This window comes from Chelon labrosus (genome assembly GCF_963514085.1).
Source record: "Chelon labrosus genome assembly, chromosome: 6".
In the NCBI taxonomy this organism is placed as follows: domain Eukaryota; kingdom Metazoa; phylum Chordata; class Actinopteri; order Mugiliformes; family Mugilidae; genus Chelon; species Chelon labrosus.
Window position 1 is genome coordinate 15,655,988 of NC_140342.1, and position 20,696 is coordinate 15,676,683.

The following is a 20,696-nucleotide window of genomic DNA, read 5'->3' on the forward strand; positions in this document are numbered from 1 at the left end:
TGTATTAAAATGTCCATGGCAATGAAGACTCTGGAAAGATTCTGGAAAGCTGCCAGTTATTTGGCACCCGTGCTTGCGTCTCTGTCTGTGTACAATTGTGAATGAGAACCATGTTGCAATGCAAATTCCCTCCTTATCTCTCGAATGCCTGTAACTTGCACTCAGTGTCGGGGGAAACGTGAAGAAGCCCGTGGCTCCTGGCTAGAGGGACCTACAGTAAGACATTTAGGCCCTGAGCTGAAAGAAGAGAAGGCTGACCCAGATGATTTATATGATGCCTACTCACTGATAAAAACATCTACTGATAACCTTACTACCTGAAGGGAGTAAGGGATCAATTTTAACTTAGCTCTTGAAATGTGACCTTAATCCATGTTCCCCGCAAATCAAAATATGCTCGGTTTATTCTCATAACATGTGACTGTCAGCTTACGGGGTATAAACAAGATATCTCCAAAGCAAACGCTGACGTACATTAGGGAGCAGATGCTGCATCAAAATAATCACTGTATAAATAGAGGCCTCTTGAAGTCACTGTTTGTTAGTCAAGCTATGTCTTGAAAAGTTCACAAACTTTCCAAACTCATTTTGCCCCCCCTGTGAATTTACGGATGATAGAGCCGAGGAGGAATCCAGCTATGCTCAAGCCACCATGAAATACTTTTGACAACAGAGGCACAGACTGCAAACTGAGCCACGGTGACCCCAGCCAAAGTCGCCTCACTCCAGCGACTCAAGCCAACGTCTGGCCTCGTGCGCGTGGCGACCGAGGAGGGATGGGAACCTTGGCAGATTGAGGGGAGCCAAGTCAGGTGAGGTGATGGAAGCGAAGGCGTTTTACCTGTCAGCTCACATTTCATGACAAGTGACCACACCAAGGTTGCACGTTAATCTGTTTCTCGCGTTGATAGGAATCAAGCTGCGTTGGGACGGGGCCTCAGTAGTCTTTCTACGCTTTCTCTGAGACTATAGCCAGAGCATGCTCACCCACTGCGATACCCTGTACTTTATTCTATTGTGGGTTCACTCCAGCAACATGGTTACGGCAGACGGAACAGGCAACTCTGACAGGGCAGAAACAGATGGGAGTGAAACCAACCATCAATCACTCAGGCAGAGACGCTCACACCTGTCTTTGGATGCCAGCAGATGACAGACAGCGTAGGTCATTCGCAGCATGTTGTGTCAATTTAAGAGGCGTGGACAGTCAACTTTCTTAAGCAGTGGTGTGTGTGATACATACAGACAGGGTTTTTCCACACAATAGTTTTAAGTATTTGTTACAAATATTTTTTTTTAAGAAGGGAAAAGTGTTGAATTCTGCAACATGGCATTGTCAAAACTGTGAGTGCACATTAAACGCAGCACGCGAAACCCCTATCACCTTATATCTTTGGTTTCCTAGAGATAGGGGTAGTCTGAGGTTATTAAACCCAGCAGGTCTCTGATAACATAAAGCATATACCGTCACTTACACCTTACAGTGAGACTAAAGCCAAAGAAAGTAACAGCATCATGACCAGTGCTCACAATCCCCTCTCACCCTCTCTGCCAGGAGCAAGTACACACAAGGTGGAAGCTGACAAATACCTGCCCGGTCTGTGGGTGCATGATTAAATGTTGTTTAGATAATGTGACAGCAAAATTATCTAGATGTTTGGAGACAACGTCCACTTCAAAAATGCTCAGAATGAAGCGGTGAAACGCGGAACGGATGATTGTGCGTACGTGTATTTACGCGTGTGTGGTCGACCTTGCAGTTTCAACTTAAGCGCTTTCGGAGTGGAAAACATCTAAAGGTCAATTGATATACAGCACAGGGGATGGCACCTTTAAATAGTAAAAGTATTTATTTTTAAGATCACGCTGTATCCTTTGTAACCTTAACGACTATGAAATCTCACACAGAATTAAATGACAGAGCTTAAATCTGGGTACCGACACCTGCAATTGCTACAAATTTGAATTATTTCTTAATTAATTGATTCATTTCATGGCCCTGGTCTTATGTAAAAAGTCTTATTTTTGTCGGACCAACCACAGAACCCAAAGAAATTCAATTTATGATTATGAATGGCCGAAAAACAGCAAATCTTCACATCTTTTTGCTTAAAAAAAAATACCTAAAATAAATCTTTAATTAGCCAAATATTTAGACCAGAACTAAGAGAAAGGCATCGGAGGCTCTTGGAGGTTTCTAGAATATGTTTCACTGCAATTTAAAAACCACCAAAGTGCTGTACAGAATGAATAAATAAAATACATAAATACATTTTTTGTTTTTTATGAAGTGGCTTCTATTACTCAAATAATTTCAGCATAATTTTCTGCAATAGTGAGACATGCCTCAATTTTTGTTTAAACCATTGATCAAAGTGTAATGTCTACTATCTACTAAGGGAGAGATTATTATTGCCACATTCATAAGTGCATATGAGACATCTTAATAGTCCGAATACGCGTGGAGGGTAACGGGTGAAAACACCTCGACCCACATGACCCTCTGTGTTGGGGTGTTTGTTTGGCACGAGGTGAACTTTTAAAAATGGAGCGCCGACCTCGCTCGCAGAGAACACAATGTCCTGGGAAGCACCGGGGGATGTGTGCTGTGGCTACTGTCCAGTCACCTCTCACGTCTCCACTCACACATCACTCTGCCTGCCAGCCCTGGCTACTTTCTCTCGGAAACTTGCGGGCTTAAATGTGGTGCGGCGACATTGAAACTCAACTCCCCGTGCTAATATGTAAGAAGTCTTCTCTTATCTTTCCCTTTCATCCCCGGGGGCTTCGCTTTGCTGCAGACTTTTTGGTTTTGGTAATGTTACAAAATGACATTACACTCATTTGCCCACACACACACCAGCATGTACTGTATGTTTCTCAATTCATAATTGGGTAAATACTGTAATGCATGCAGGTTGTCATTTCAAAGGGAGTTTCTACTTGCAATGGAACATTCTCAGGTGTGCACTGCTGCTTACTAAAGTAGTTTTTTATTTCAAACAGTAGGTGGCATTGTTCATCTGTACAAAGCATGAAGGAGCCCTAAAGTTTCCCTTAAAGTGACAGCGGTAGTAAATTCAAGCTGTTGAGTTTAATACTTGATGCTTGAGGGCAGTTGTTTTCTCTTTAAAGTCTCAAAATGTCCACAGACACATCCTGCCTCATGAGTCATGACTCATGAGGCATAATAAACGTCTCCTCAAACAGAGCTGGTCTACTGATCAATGAGAAGAGAAGAGAAGAGAGGAGGCAATACAATAAAGTTCCCAAAATAACCCTGCTCACAAACAGGACAGGCGAATGGCATTTAGCCATGTTAAAATAAGACTTATTTTCATTACTGATGAATCGGTTTTGTCTGAAAATAGGAAAAGAAATTGTCTAGAGATACTCCTTATAGTCAAAGTTGACACGTGCAGATTAAAAACCTAAACAAAAATATGACCTTTTATTGTTTTAATGTCACCTCTGTGGTGCATTGCACACAGTATGTTCACAAAGATTTAACAAGTTCAGAAGCCGTTCAGCGAAAGTAACCGTACTTCAGCAACATCTGCTGTAAGTCAAGTTCAGTCCTTGAAGAAGAAAACATTCCCAGATGCACTATTATTATTAGTATGGAAATCTAAGAAGCGCTTTGCATTGATGATGCCATAACGGATATTAAACTTAGTGACAGAATGCAAAGAAAGCTTAGTCACATACTGGTGGATCTGCTGCAGCAAATGTCAGTGTGGATCTTCTAAATGCCAAGAGAAACGGGAGAGGGTGAGATGGCTTCAGCTTGTCTCTGAGGCATCGCAGCATTAAAGATAACTGCTGCGATGCCTCTGTGTGTGTATATGTGTGTATTTATAAGTCGCGGCAGTGTATATATTTACTCTCAGGCTGACTTCTCACAGTATATAAAAGCATTCTAAACTGGGAGTGGGATGCATCTAGTAATTCTGACGGAAACAAATGAAATACAAGAAACAGACAAAGTGGGTGAACTGCAGACAAAGCGTTTAAAATGACTTAATATTATCTCGTGTAAAAACTTTCTTCTTTCACTGATCTGAAGTTGCTGTGACGTCACAGTTGCACTCGTAAAAAGCCACGTACAATCACTAGATGGCAGCAAAACCAGTAAACACTACATTGTGCTTGTTGCGCTCAACCACTTGGGTCTCCCCTCATAAACACCATCAACTCTTATTTCATGGTTTATCCTTTCTGCTCGTATCCATAACATAGCAAAACACACATGTACCGTAATAACCAGGCTTAGAAAATACTGAGAATAATATTACCGCTTAGAGAATACCCCACCGTATGTTGAGCTAATTAGAGAATAATATAAGATGAGGGTTTGCAACAGAAAGTATTTAATTACACAGGGGCTTGATCTGTACTACCTGTAAAATCTAACTCAGTCCAGTAAAGCAACTCAAACCTTGTTTCTGCCATTACAAAGATAAACTTGATTGACACTGTTTATTATTAAGTGTAGGAGTTATCTGACGATGAAATGTGTTTTCACCAAAGAGACAAGGCTTTCTGGTGTCACTGAGTTATTGACACTCACATTAACAGCACTTATAGCACTATAATTAAAGAGGAAACTCATTTCCATTTGGCTGAGAGCACTACTCTGCATGAAACCCGATGCTAGAACACAACACAATTACGCTGCGGCCCGCATTGGAAACTCGTGTGTTGTTTTGACTAGAAGTTGTGCTGGATAATGCTCAACAAATTCAAACTGTTGTTGTCCAGAAGTTTAAAAGTAATCTATTTTTAATGCCTCGTAGTCTTTTAAAGGAGATGTAATGGGGAGAAGATGGAAAACTGATTAAATCCAAGGAAGAACTGTTGTGCAGCAACCAAAATCTGGGTGATCCTTTTACCCCAGTATACCCATGGCCGCAAATGTGTATGCTGAATGATTCACGCAAAGCAAATACAGTACAGTAGTTTGAAAAAAAAAGAAATTACAGAGGCAAGGACTGCCATGTTAAATTAAAGGCTTTTTTTGATACTTTTTCAACTTCAGAGTGCCTCTGTAATTTCTTTTTTTTTGGATCATTACTTCACCTATCGCAGAAGAGCACCTAAGCTAGAAACTTTTTGAAGTCTCCTGAGCGCCCTCAGCCCCTTTGTGTCTTCACAGTACAGTAGTTTTCTGATATTGAACCTAAATGAAGACAATAAAATAATAGTCTGCTCAAAAGAAAGAGACAAAGAACAAAACAAAAAAAACCTCGATGTGTCAGTAAACAGTTTGTGAAAAGATTAATTAGCCATTTAGTGAGGGACAGAGAGATTATCACATAAATGAGGTTATTAAACGTTGTTCCGCCAAGAGCCGCCACCTCTTCAGAAGGCATCCAGAGGTTTTGGTAATTCAGTAGTATATTCTCATTTGTATGCAAATGAATGATCACGTGATGTTCAGCCCACATAAAATAATCACAGCCTGGAAGCGGAATGAACCAAAGATGTTTTCCTCTTGCACTAGCATGGCCTAGCCTCTTAAAGGCAACTCACACAGTTAATAACTTAGCGGCTGCTCTAATAAGGACGCGTAACAGTATAATTAAGTGGATTTTTAGTGGACTAGAGTAGACTACAAAATTCTAGTGCTACCACAAACTTTCTCTACAAAACAAACCTTCTGACAATATGAAAGCTAGTTCTCAAAATAAACCTACATTGTGCAAAAGTGAAGTATTGATAAAGGTCCTAATAACAACAGCTACATTTGCTACCATTTCTACTGGATTGTAATTCTCATTAGATGTGTTCAAGAAAACAAAGTTAGTTTGTACCTGAATGGCAGATGGTCTGGGCCTCCTCCTGTAGCAGAGTAGATTACACAGCCTACGCCATACGTGGGAAACGACCAGACACATGCTGTTGACCAGCCAAACGTCCCAGAGTGTGACAAAGTTCTCCATGGCTTTCACCTTATTCTTCATCCTTCCTCTGCAGCCTCGCTTTCCCTATCTTTAACTACGAAGGGCCTCCTCTGAGCTTAGAGTCTCAAGCTGAGCAGATGACAGTACCTTCTCAGGGCAAGGACTACCCAAACGTTAATACTACACTATCCCCCGCAGCTTAGTTCACTTTACCCCCCGCAATATCAATCAGCACTTGCAGCCAAAGGAAGGGCAGTGTGTCCTCGTGACAAAAGAGTGACAGGTGCCAGCAAAGTTTGTCTGTGAGAGACGAGCCCTCTCTAAGTGTATCCAGTAAGTCTGTATTTACTAGAAAAGCACATTTTATTCTGTGTCATTTTTGTGTCCCGCTCTCGGAAACTTTGAGAACCACAGTTTAAATGGAGAATTTACACTCAATACAGTACAGACTAGTCCTGGGGGGGTCTAGTCTTTCTGTCGACACAGACACTTGGATGCAGTGGCATGTGGTATTGAATTACTGCTGCAAATGTCACACGGGCTATCACATGAGGACTCACACTCAACTGTCACAATTGAAAGTATTTTATATTGCACACATTGCAGCATCCAGTCAGTATATTTTATAATAGTAGTAACCAAAGTGTACGGGTGGGATCTCTGGGGACTTTCAAGCTCAGTAAATATGTCTTCAGTATACCCACAGTGTCTCCTGGGCGCGAAACACATATAGTCACAATGCCAGGAAAGCATCATCTTGCCAAAGGTGGCCAATCACAGCTATGTGCGGTATGCCCAGAACCCCTCCATCCAGCTCTGCCAAATACAATTATGAGCTCACTTTTGGATGGTAGCTGTACCCTCACCACTCACATGACTCTACTGGCTGCTGCAAAGGGGATGGAAAAAAAAATGATATATGATTACCAATAATGTCTCAGTTTGCTTTACAGTGGGCTACGTGCATTTCAACTGTAACATGTGATTGATTAAATATCAAAGGACGACATTCATGGCGACTGACATCACTATCAGTTGCCCTTGTCTTTAGGCATATACAGTATGTGTTAGGTGGGACGGCACAGTGGCGGGGTGGTAGCACTGATGCCTCACAGCAAGAAAGTTCTGGATTCGAATCCATTGGCCGACTGGGGCCTTTCTGTGTGGAGTTTGCATGTTCTCCCTGTGTCTGCGTGGGTTCTCTCCGGGTACTGTTCAAAATTTTCAACTGCCCGTAGGTGTGAGTGTGAATGGTTGTCTGTCTCTCTGAGTTAGCCCTGCAATAGACTGCCGACATGTCCAAATGACAGCTGGGATAAGCTCTGGTCCTATCTGCAATCCTCTAGAGGACAAGTGGCTACAGAATATAAATGAATGAATGCATTAGGTAGGCGAATGAACAAGGTGTCGACAGTCTGTAATACCATACTGAATTGTTATTTTAAATAAAACTGTCAAAATTGTTTTAATCTTTACTTGTGGATGCATAAAAAGGAAATTTTAGCACCCTTTGTTGGAGCTTCTACATCTAACAAATCCATACTCTGTGAGGTAGCTTAACCATTTACATGAAATGTAGTCATTGCCTCTGTTTATGACTTTATCTTCAGGATGCAGTGCTTAATTTTAATGTTCTTTAAGAAGGGAAGTAAGGCCAAGTTTGGTTGTTGGCACATTAATGAAGTAAATTCAGTTTGGCTATTCTTCCTGGGGTTTCTTTTCTTTTTCTCAGCCTGGTTAGCCTCGCTGGTTTGGTGAAGAGAAATAACAAGGAGGTTCTCCAGTACTCAGACTAATAAATTGCACTGTGTAAAGGCAGCTGGTAAGCCAACCATGGATGTTTTATTCAAATTATTAAATGAATAACAAATAAAAAGTCTCAAATTTCAATATGCTCTCTTTCTAAATTTGTTCATTTCTCATTCTCAAATAACTCCCTGTCTAAATTACTCGACCAAATTTAACCTGCCAACCTGTTCACTGTTCCACACGCTGTCATTTCACTGTGTTCTCTGTGTGGAAATTACACCTAACTCCTGATTTGCTATGTAGAAATGTATTACACTTATTAAGGTAGAAGTGTGCAGCAGATGTAGACAGATTTTAATCTTCAAGACTGAGCCTCAAAATCAAGATCAATGCACTGATCCAGGCTGCTGCTGTTGTATCTGCGGGCTGTGTGTCTGTCAGTGAATAGCTGCCGTGCCCTGCTATGCAGTGCTGTTAATATTTATCTAGGTGTCTAAAACATTATCTATTATGTACATTTGCTCTGGGATTTTTTTTCAACTGTGCCAAAAATGTCCACTTTGACACTGATTAAAAAATCAATTTATATATTTATAATTTACTGTTACATCTTAATGCTCTGCAAAAACACTTGATTTTTTACAGTGAATAAAATACATAAGCCTGGACAAATAAGGAAGTAAACAGAATCTAAACTGGTTGCAGGCAGAACAGACAGATTTTTGTTTAGACTTTTCCTGCACAGCGGCATATATGTCCTCTTGTCTTCTACACTTCTGAAAGGAAAAACAAAATACCAAAAGATAGACAGGCTAATATCCCACCCCCTGATAAGTGCCATTGTAAGGTAATCATTTATATTATTCACTAATGAGTTGTGACTGATAACAGCTGTGGAACGGAAAATTTCAGATGACGCATTTTCTCCTTTGCACGTAAACGCACACAGACAGACAGGAAGAAATGAAAGGAAAAGTTAAATATATAAACCGAAAATATGTAAGAAAAGTATTAATTTAATTAGTTATAATAGTTATAAGACATATTTGGATATGATTGTTGATAAAAAAATAAAAAAAAATCACAAAAAACAAACAAAAACTAATTTACGTTAAACTTATGTGATCACGTGGTTAGGGTCAAACGTTTCGCGGGAGACGTCAACATGGCGAACGAGATGACATCTACAGCGCCGGACTCGGTGCAGTGTCCCGTTTGTTTTAAAGACTTCACGGCCGTTACTATTAACGGACATCTCGACGTGTGTCTGCTGGACAGCGTTACCGACAGTGGTCCGTCCACCGCGGACGAGACTGGACCTCCCGTGAAGAAATCTCGGATTAGTGCGGAGGCTAGTGTCAACAAACCTGTGGCCAGCTCCTCCTCCGCCTCCTCTTCCTCTTCAGTTTCCTCCATGACTCAGTCCTCTACAGCATTTTCTCTGTTTCAGACCAACAAGAGCAAAGCTTCTGCTCAAAGTGAACGGAATGTTTTGTTTACAAGTAAACAAAGTCCTGTCAGGGCTGTCAACAAGGGGACGAAACGTTTACTGAACGAGACCGAGCCCGGAGAACAGAAAGCTACGGAAAGCCTGAGCGGCCAAACATCTGTATCCAGCACACAACCTGCGAAGTCTAAAGATGTGTCACCACAGGCGTTGTTGTCAACGAACAAACCTCTAGCGGAGATGCTGAGACCGCAGACGCTGGAGGATTACTTCGGTCAAAGTAAAGTTGTGGGAGAGCAAACTCTCCTCCGGTCACTGCTGGAGTCCCAGGAGATACCGTCTCTGATCCTGTGGGGGCCACCGGGATGTGGAAAGGTGTGGAGTTGACACAGCATCCCATCACCTTTACTGTCCTGCTGTTTAACGTACACTTACTGGCCAGTTCATTAGGCACACTGCTGAAGACAAATTTATTTATTATATTTATTTATATGCGTTCAGATATAACAGTCTTGCACTAAATCTTATTTTGACAGCCCCATTTTAGTGGGCTATATGCTGAATAAGTGAAAAGTGTTTTGTGTTTAATTCAAAAGTTTAACCACAAGTTACATCCTACGGAACATCCTCCACAAAAGGAACATACTACACTAGTGTACCTAATAAACTGGCAACACACTACTACTACCACTGAAACTCCAGCTCCAGGTATTTATAAGTATAAGTGAATATGTTTTGATTTTACTCATTTTTAAGATTGTAATATTTTAGGAAATTATGTTAAAGTCCAAAAACCAAGGATGTTGTGTTCACAGGTATGTAAATTATTAATTTGTTGTCAGTGTTCCTGTTGATTAAGTTCATGTCTGTCCAGTTTAGAGGATTAAGCTCTAATGTAAAATATGTTTTAGCAGTGCTCTATGGCATCTGCATCCCGCTAAAGTTATTTTTACCCCAAGTAGCTGGAAGAGTGGAGCTATAAAATAAGACATGAGCGCCTGTTTGTATTTCCTATTAATCCAGGCTTGCAAATAATAATTATTTTCATTATCAAGTAAACCGCCAATTCTATTCTCAGTTGATCTTTTTTGTCTATAAAATACAAAGCTGCCGATATAGTTTCCCCACAGCTCAATGTGGTGATTGCAAACTGTGCCAAAACTCAAAAAATTAAAGTCTCGGTTAGGTATGAAAAACAGAAACCAGTTAATTTTAGAAGCTTTCACCAGAAAATATTTCAAAAATAGTTAATTAAAATAGTTTCTGTTTAAGTTTCCTGTTCATCAAGTGATCCTCAAATTACCAAGTGGACATTTTACTAAAATAAAAGACATAAAACTAAAAAAAAAAAGATAAATCACACTTTAATTAAATAGTTCGATAAATTATAACTTTCAACTGAGTTCAGTTTGAGGCTATGCTCGGCTCGCCCATTATACAGATTGATGTGTAATCCTAACAAAATGAAGAGGAGTGGAAGTTCAACTGTGGAGCATCAACGCAGAAAAAAAGAAAACTCATAAATAGTATCTAATTTTGGTTGACACTTGTTTGAAAGGGAGGTGACAGATTGTACACCACATTGAACGAGTGAGTTATGCCATCTGTGGAAAGCGTTCTCCTCGTCAGACGTGAATACAGCATGTTAATGACTTCTTAGCCATGCCGAGCCGCTACCGTGGATTGTTCTCCGGCAGCTTGCCATTCTTAGACCTCATCAACATGCCTCAGCAACACTTTACCTCTTTAACTCCTCCTGTCAGTTGTCTTGCAGCGTTCAGGTTTCCCCTCCATTAACGTGGTTATTTTTGGCGCTGGCTGTAAGGATTTACAGTGTACGGCTTTGCAAGGCTGTCGAGGGAAGGTGCATTATATTACCTGTCTATGCTGTGCATGCGTCAGTCAAGTTACTCTGCATGTCATCTCTCACCTTCCAGACCACTCTAGCCCACATAATTGCCAGCAGCAGTAAAAAGACGGGAACGGCTCGGTTCGTCACTCTGTCCGCCACCAGCGCGTCAATCAACGAGGTGCGAGAGGTGATCAAGCAGGCGCAGAATGAGCTGCGGCTGTGCAAGAGGAAGACCATCCTGTTCATTGATGAGATTCACCGCTTCAACAAATCCCAACAGGTGGAGTATTGAGCCGGAAAGGTGTGTCTGTACAGTTGAAGTCTTTTCAACAGGAATAAATATCATTGTATGACTTACCTGTCCCCCTGTCTTAACAATACCACTTTGACAATGTGCTCACTCAAAATAAACACTACAATGCCTCCTGCTCCTGTGTTTGAGCCTGGGAAAACATTTCTAGGTTTTATAGTCATTTAAACTTTTACAGAAAATATATTAACAGATGTTTTGCTGCTTTAAATTGTACCAAAATGTTAATTATTTTTTAATAATTTCCCTGCTGTAGATCAGATAGCAACTACGTTCAGTCCAGATCCTTGTTTAATTACCTGATAAGCATGAGCGTCTTTTTGTTCCCACTCCTCTAGGACACCTTCCTGCCCCACGTGGAGTGCGGCACGATAACTCTGATTGGCGCGACCACTGAGAATCCATCCTTCCAGGTGAACGCCGCCCTGCTGAGCAGGTGCAGGGTGCTGGTTCTGGAGAAGCTGTCCGTGGAGGCGATGGGCTCGATCCTGAACAGGGCCGTGGCCTCGCTCGGGATCAGAGTCAAGGGACAAGATTCAGTAAATGCCAAGAACGGCGACCGCACAGAAGAACACGAGTGAGTGCTCCACTGTGGTCGAAATCTGGGTCTGCAATGCGTATGGGGAGGGAGGAGTTAACCAGCTAATTTTAGTGGGTCACTTTAATCCAGGTACATCAACATACACCGATCAGGCATAAAATTATGACCTCTGACAGGAGTGGTAAATAACATTGACCATCTTGTGACAATACAATGTTCGGCTGGGAAACATTTGGACCTGGCATTTATGTGGATGTTACTTAGACATGTACCACCCACCTAGACCAGACCAGGCATCCCCACCCCATAGCAATGACACTCCTTGATGGCAGCAGCCACCCCCAGCAGGATGCAGCCTGACACAGACACACACACAAAAACGCTTTAGGAACAACTCAAAAAACATGAAAAACAGCACAAGATGTTGACCTGGCCTCCAAATTCACTAGATCCCAATCTGATCAAGTATCTCTGGGATGATCCACAGATCCTCAGAACTGTTTTGGAGGTACAAGTGAGACCTACACAATATTAGGAGGGTGGTCATAATGTTATGCCTGATCGGTGTAGTAACTTACTGTATATCCTACTTCAGGGGTGCAGGTTTGATTCGGAAGATCAAATGAAAATATTTGAACAATTTCCTCTTCTCTTCCTACCAGTCAGTTCTCTAACGAGTTTCTGTTTTCCTTGTGTATAAACTTTATTTTTTTAGTATTGACTAAGTAAATCTGATGTACATTCTCATTTTTAGGCAAAAGATTTACATTGAGCAAAAAGCCCTGGACACCATAGCCTATCTTTGTGACGGCGATGCGAGAACAGGCCTCAATAGTCTCCAGCTGGCCGTTCAGGCTCAGATGAACCTGATACGACCAAACCCGGGACGGGACGGCTCTCCACGAGAGATACTGGTGACGGAGGAGCACATCAAGGAGGGTCTGCAGAGGTCCCACATTCTCTATGATAAAGCCGGTAAGCTCACATGTCCTCATGCTGTAACTCCTGTGAACTCTGTTTATTTTTTCTCCATGCCCTTTGCTCTTGCTCAGTCTTGAAGACGTTCGCTATAATCTGGGATTTCCAGCAACTTTCCGGCAAGATTCAGTATGTTCTTCCAGTCCTGTCGGCAATGATTTTATTAATAGTTTTTAAAATCTAGATACTGTAGCCTCTCCAGTCATTTGAGCCTTTTGCTGAGCATCCATGGGTAACTCCCCTCATAAGACTTGTTAGTCCTCAATGCTGTCCTGTTACACAACGTGCAGCTGTCTCAAAAGACGGAGATTTACTGTTCCCTGCTTCCCAGGGTGATGAACCTGCCCCACCTCTCCCCGTCAGTTTGTGGTGGCTTTATTTGGTCTGATGAATGTGAATAGAACATCCTTTTAAACCATGATGAATACTTGGGGAAAATAAATAAATGCCACCTGAAGGATAACAGCATGTGTCAATGTGTGTGTTACTCGAAGGCGAAGAGCATTACAACATCATCTCGGCGTTGCATAAATCCATGAGAGGCTCCCATGAGAACGCCTCTCTCTACTGGCTGGGCCGCATGCTGGAGGGAGGCGAGGACCCGCTCTATGTGGCCCGCAGGCTGGTCCGCTTCGCCAGTGAGGATGTTGGTAGGTGAATTTATCCTGACTGTAATCATCCAGTATACATCTGCCAGCAGATGTATACTGGATGAAGAAGAAAATGCTTTATTAGGTCTAGATTATTGTAGCCTTGCCTGGACTGTATCCATGGTGTTACGTCCATTTGCTGAAACCAGCAAACAGATGAAAACACGACAATCAAGAAATTAAATGAGACTCAGTAGCAGTGAACAAAAGTGGTTTATTTGCTTGTAAACCACAGGTCTGCAAAGTATAATGAAGGTCACAAAGGTGGGGGAGGACAGGACAAAGTGGTTGTGCCAAATAAAATGAAATTAATATAACAAAACTAGGCCTGGCTAAACTTCCTCTAAAAAAGTAAAGCACAAACAAAATGCCTAACTGGCTTATCTAAAACAAAGAACTTCACCAAAACAATACAGCAGTGGCACAACCAATCAACCTAGTGTCTTTAACAAGTTTCACCTACGTGAATGCGTCATGTACAGGGTACCCCAAATTGACCTAGTCCACAAACCTCCCACCACATACCTTCAAAAACCCAAGTCACACCGATCTCAAACAAAGGCAAGCAGTCAAAAAGCAAGAGAGGGAAGGCCTGACATGCTCTCTACTTAAAGAATAGCCTCCCTCATGATAGGCCGGCCAAGGATGGAGGGAACCAGTGAGCAGCAAGGCCTGCCTACACAGGTGAGGAGCAATCCTGCAGTGATCACCTGAAAAAAAACACAGGGAAAGGGGAGGAGAGAAACAAAAACACACATCTTGCTGCCTGGCACGTAACACCCCCACCCATATAAGTCCAAACATAATGTTTAGAACTACATCACTCAATATAACTACTAAGCACGTGACAAGGCATCAGCCAGAACATTCTCAGAACCCTTTTTATGACAGATTTCTAGGTTGTAGTTCTGAATGATCAGGGACCAACGCATGAGACGTTGGTTGTGATTATACATCCTGGAGAGAAACACAAGAGGATTATGATCTGTGAATACCTGAATAGGCTTCACACTAGATCCGAGGTAAACCTCGAAATGTTGCAGGGCAAACAGCAGTGCCAGAGCTTCCTTTTCAATAGTGGAATACTTAAGTTGATGTTTGTTAAGCTTCCGTGAAAAGTAACTCACAGGATGAGCGATGCCCTGGTGGTCCTCTTGCAGAAGAACAGCCCCAGTTCCAACTGCACTGGCATCAACTTCAAGTTTGAAAGGCAAAGAGAAGTCTGGGGCGGACAAAACAGGAGCGCAACACAGTAAACTTTTTAGACTCTCAAAAGACTGTCGACACTCACTGGACCACGTGAATGGTTTTGAGGGACTGGTTAAAGCGGTCAGCGGAGCAGCTACAGAGGAGAAGTTCTTGCAGAACCGGCGATAGTAGCCGGCCATTCCAAGGAAACGGCGCAACTCCCTCCTGGTGGTTGGTATGGGAAACGTAGCAATGGCAGAGATCTTGGCATCCACAGGACACACCTGTCCTCGACCAACCTGCTGACCAAGATAAAGAACAGTGCCTTTTCCAAATTCACATTTGGCAAGGTTGAGGGTCAGAGATGCACTGGACAGACGGTTAAAAACTTCCCTCAGTGTCATCATGTGACTAAGCCAGTCATCTGAATACAGAACAATGTCATCTAAATATGCTCTGCAGTTCGAAACGCCCCCCAGTACCTTACTCACTAGCCTCTGAAAAGTAGCAGGTGCATTACACAGTCCAAAGGGCATAACTGTGTACTGGAGGAAGCTGTCAGGGGTCACAAAAGCTGAAATCTCAGAAGCTCGCGGGGTTAAAGGAACCTGCCAGTATCCCTTTAACATGTCAAGTTTACTGACGAAGTTTGCTGGACCGATTTCATCAATGCAGTCTTCAATAAGAGGTAAAGGATGTGCGTCAGGTACAGTTACAGCATTTACCTTGCGGAAGTCGGTACAGAATCTTGGACTTCCATCAGACTTTGTATCCAGAAGACAAGGGGAACTCCATGGACTAGAACTTGGTACCGCAAATCCATTCTGTAGGAGATAGTCAACCTCTTTCTTCATAATTTCCCTCTTAGTGGGATTAACCCGGTATGCATGCTGTTTGATCGGTACTGGGTTAGTCAGAACAATGTCATGAGCTATGACAGAAGTTTGGGAGGGAATGTCATTGAACAGACCTGGAAAATCACAGATAAGTTTCTCAACATCACAACGCTGGTCATCAGGGAGATGAGACAAGTAGTGGGACAAATCAGACAATACCTCAGTATTACTGAGCCTTGCTCCCTGTGGTGTAGCACTGCGCATCACCAACCCATCATCACCATCACCGTCATCATCATCATCAAGAGAGCTCACCTTTGAGATGGAAGCCATAGGTGAGACAGCAGTCTGCACATCTTGGGCTGTGGATGACCCACACTGATTCTCTCTGGAGCAGTACTGTTTCATCATGTTGACATGACACATCCTGGACCGCCGCCTGCGGTCAGGGGTTTTGATGATATAGTTTGTGTCACTGACTTTTTTCTCCACAACATAAGGGCCAGAAAATTTAGTAGAGAGGTTAGAACCAGGAACAGGCAAGAGAATCAGAACTTTGTCACCTGGCTGAAATGAGTGGGCAGCGGCTCTCTGATCATAATGTTTCTTCATCTTCACCTGGGAAGAGGTCAGGGCATCTTTAGCTAAGGAGCAGGCTAGCTGGAGGCGGTTCTTGAGCTTGGCAACATACTCTGGAATATTGGTGACTCCTTCTTCTGGTGTAACCAGATGCTCCTTAAGGACCTTTAAAGGCCCCCGAACCTCATGTCCAAACACTAGCTCAGCAGGACTGAAACCTAGTGACTCCTGTACAGCCTCACGGGCAGCAAACAAAACAAATGGGACACCATCATCCCAATCCTTCTGAGACTGATGGCAGTGCTTGCGCAACATGGACTTCATGGTCTGGTGAAACCTCTCTAATGCCCCCTGGCTTTCTGGATGGTAAGGACTAGATGTTACATGGTTAATGCCTAGAGTCTTAAGAACCTGGGCAAACACCTTGGACTTGAAATTAGTGCCTTGGTCTGTTTGGACTACTCTCGGCAGACCAAACACTGTGAAAAACTTTACCAAAGCCTTGGTGACGACTGGAGCTGTTATTTTCCGGAGCGGGATGGCTTCTGGGAACCTGGTGGAAGCACACATCACTGTCAAAAGAAACTGATTTCCAGTCTTAGTCTTTGGCAATGGTCCCACACAATCAACAATGACCTTCTCAAATGGCACTCCCGTTACTGGAATGGGACAAAGAGGAGCAAGGGGGATAGCTTGGTTTGGTTTCCCAATAACCTGACACAGATGACAAGTACGACAGTATCGGACTACATCAGTCTTGAGTCCTGGCCAAAAGAAATGTTTCAGGACTCTGTTATAGGTTTTGGTCACCCCCATATGTCCTGACCATGCGTGATCATGAGCTAAGGACAGCACCTGCAAACGATAGGCCGTAGGCACAACGACCTGGTATGTTGCATTCCAGTTTGCATCCTCAGAGACATCACTAACCCAGCGACGCATCAACAGGCCGTCATCATAAACATAGACCACTTTCTTAAGTTTGGCTTCCTCTTGGCTAACAGCAAAAGAATGACATTTTGAAAGTGTGCTATCACCTTGCTGTGCTGCAATGAACTCCTCTCTGGTGGCTGGCAGGTTCACAACCTCTGAACTAGAAGAGGATGGATCAGCATCAGCAGGTTTGACCTTTACCTGATTTTTGGACTGAGCCATCAGCACATCAGGATCCTGCTCAGTAACCATAAAAGAATCAGACAAGTCAAGACCGTATTTTTTTGATTGGGCTCTGGTTACCACACAAGCAGGAAAGATATCAGAGTTCTGGGTGGTTTTGTCAGACTCTAGGTTTAGATCAGGTCGGTCTAGTACCTCAGGGGCTGGCACAACTTTGTCTCCAGCTATGTCATTGCCAAGAATGAAATCAACACCTTTAATGGGCAAGGCAGGAAGAACAGCCACTTTAAATAATCCACTGATCAGAGGTGACTGAAGATGAACTTTGTGCAGAGGAGCAAGTATGAAACCCATTTCAACTCCCCGAACAACTGCACTTGATTGACAGGATGATTCAGATGTTAAAGGTAAGATCCCCTCTAGAATAATGGACTGAGCACCTCCTGAATCCCTAAGCACCCTTACCGACCGTTGATCTTCTGGATCCCCAGTTAGTGAAACAAAGCCCTCCGAAATAAAGGGTTTAAAACAGGGATCAGGTTCATCATCTTCAGCATCATCTTCTGACATTTCAGTGTCTGGAAGGGAAACTGTCTTAATCAGGCCCATGCCTTTCGGTTGTGAGGAGCTAGAGGAAAACTGCTGTTTACGCTTCAGAGAAAGACAATCAGCAATAACATGACCCTTCCTATGACAGTAGAAGCACTCACGAGTGTCACGTGGGGGTGACTGTGGTCCCTTAGCCTTTTCAAAAGTAGTATGACCAGAGTCAGGTCTCATGGGTCGAGACATTGAGACTCTGTCAGGGCGAGAGGATATAAACACATTTTTATGTGTTAGGACAAACTCATCAGCCAAGACAGCTGCTTTAGACAGTGTAGTCACTTTTTGTTCATTTAAGAAAATCACCATCTTCTCAGGCAAAGCATTCTTGAAGTCTTCCAACAACATCAGCTGACGAAGTGCTTCAGAACTCTTCTTGACATCACTAGCACCACACCACTTGTCAAAAAGAACTCCCTTCTCTCTTTCTCAGCCTCTATCTCTAACCTGCGAACCTGTAGTCTGAGATCATAATCTGCTTTACGCACGCTCTCCTTTTCCTGTGCCTCAAGCTGAAGGCGGGCTAAACGAACTCTCAACTTGGCATCGCCACTAAACCCATGACTCTCTGGGGAGAAAGCTTCAAAACGAGGCAACGTTGCAGGAGGAATCTCATGGACAGCCTTATCTCTCAGAGGTGTGGCTTGTGCAACCTGCTGTCCTTCATCTAAAACAGAGAAAGCACCTGGTCCAGCCAAGTCTGGAGAAACCTCAGCCCTTGACTGAACAGAGTCACCAGGGTCTGTAAGGACCTGTAACTCCATTAGCTTTTCTCGTACTTTATTTTTGATTTCCTTTTTAACACCATACTTCTGTACAGTAATGTCAAAGTGTGCTGCAATACACAACAAATCTTCCTTGCGACATGAGTCAAGTTTTTCAAAACTAGGATCATCAATAAAGTCCTGCAAACTAAAGCTCATGTTTACTCACAATGCCACAACCACATCAACTCATCAATTTTGATTGGCATTGCTCAGGAAAAAGGATCCCGGACGAGCCCCCAATTGTGTTACGTCCATTTGCTGAAACCAGCAAACAGATGAAAACACGACAATCAAGAAATTAAATGAGACTCAGTAGCAGTGAACAAAAGTGGTTTATTTGCTTGTAAACCACAGGTCTGCAAAGTATAATGAAGGTCACAAAGGTGGGGGAGGACAGGACAAAGTGGTTGTGCCAAATAAAATGAAATTAATATAACAAAACTAGGCCTGGCTAAACTTCCTCTAAAAAAGTAAAGCACAAACAAAATGCCTAACTGGCTTATCTAAAACAAAGAACTTCACCAAAAAATTTACAGCAGTGGCACAACCAATCAACCTAGTGTCTTTAACAAGTTTCACCTACGTGAATGCGTCATGTACAGGGTACCCCAAATTGACCTAGTCCACAAACCTCCCACCACATACCTTCAAAAACCCAAGTCACACCGATCTCAAACAAAGGCAAGCAGTCAAAAAGCAAGAGAGGGAAGGCCTGACATGCTCTCTACTTAAAGAATAGCCTCCCTCATGATAGGCCGGCCAAGGATGGAGGGAACCAGTGAGCAGCAAGGCCTGCCTACACAGGTGAGGAGCAATCCTGCAGTGATCACCTGAAAAAAAAACACAGGGAAAGGGGAGGAGAGAAACAAAAACACACATCTTGCTGCCTGGCACGTAACAATGGTTACAACCCTGGTATGCTCACTTTTCAGCTTATTTAGTTTTATTTTGCTGGTATGTGTGATATATACTGATCAAGCATAACATTATGACCACCTTCCTAATATTGTGCAGGTCTCCCTTGTGCCTCCAAAACAGTTGTGACTCATCAGAGAATGGACATGGGTCTTCTGAGGGTGTCCTGTGGTGTCTGGCAACAGGATGTTGTTAGTGGGGGCCTTTGGGTCCTATGTGTTGAGGGGAGGGGCCTCTGTGGATCATCCCACAGATACTTGATCAGTTTGGGATCTAAGGAATTACAAATACAGTATTTGTGTGACTAGACTTGATGAACACACCAAATCATGTCTGACTGGATGCATTACATCTTCCTCTCAGGCTTGGCAGATCCCTTGGCTCTCTCTCAGGCTGTGTCCGCCTTCCAAGCCTGTCACTTCATTGGGATGCCTGAATGCGAGGTGGGCTCACCCGACCAGTCCAGTCACTACTGGTTACTTCTTGTGTTTTATTGTATGTCTTTCCTGGTGTCTCCGCATCCGTTACCCTCTTTTCTTTTCATCCCGTGCTCAACAGGTGATCCTGGCTCAGTGCGTGGTCTACCTGGCACGAGCGCCGAAGTCCGTGGAGATCTACAGGGCCTACGATAACGTGAAGGCCTGTTTGAGAACCCACAAAGGGATCCTGCCTCCTGTCCCCTTGCACCTCCGCAACGCTCCCACCCGGCTGATGAAGCAGCTTAACTACGGGAAAGGCTACAAATACAACCCGGCCTTCAGCGGTCCTGTGGAGCAGGAGTACTTACCTGAGGACCTGCGGGGAATTAACTTCTTCACCTGGAGACCCTCGGACGCAGGAGTATAATTAACTAGTGTATAAGGTAAAGTCTAAAACCAAAGCTACTGAGGATTCACAGCTCCTTTGAGGAATGTTATCTTAATTCACATTTGCACTTATTTTATTTTATTTTTTCACGAATTTATCATTTGCAATAGATCCATTTAAATCAGACATAATTTGTCTTCGTATTTCCATTCATTTAAAAGTTTACTATGTTATCATTCACTGTCCGTTAAGAGTCATCCTTTTCCTTTTTTCATATGTTGTTCATGGTTAAACTGTTATGTAATCCGTTATATCCGTTGTTTTATAATCACTATAATCTGTAGATATTAGAATAAAATACAAGTCAAATATAAAGTGAACATTTCATTACTCTGTTTATTGTTCAGTCCTTCAGTTTTGGGCCATTGTCTGCAAAAAAAAAAACAAACAACAAG

General features: G+C 42.9%; 1 protein-coding gene across 1 annotated transcript; it reads left to right on the forward strand.

Moving 5' to 3' along the window:
* Positions 1–8,809: 8,809 nt before the first annotated feature.
* On the forward strand, positions 8,810–20,611 carry wrnip1 (WRN helicase interacting protein 1). Its single transcript, XM_084547265.1, has 7 exons — positions 8,810–9,474; positions 11,037–11,231; positions 11,600–11,838; positions 12,557–12,777; positions 13,275–13,430; positions 19,798–19,877; positions 19,993–20,611. Exons 1-7 carry the CDS (start codon positions 8,818–8,820, stop codon positions 20,278–20,280), a joined length of 1,836 nt encoding a protein of 611 aa, XP_084403391.1. The 5' UTR covers positions 8,810–8,817; the 3' UTR covers positions 20,281–20,611.
* The last annotated feature ends 85 nt before the right edge of the window (positions 20,612–20,696 follow it).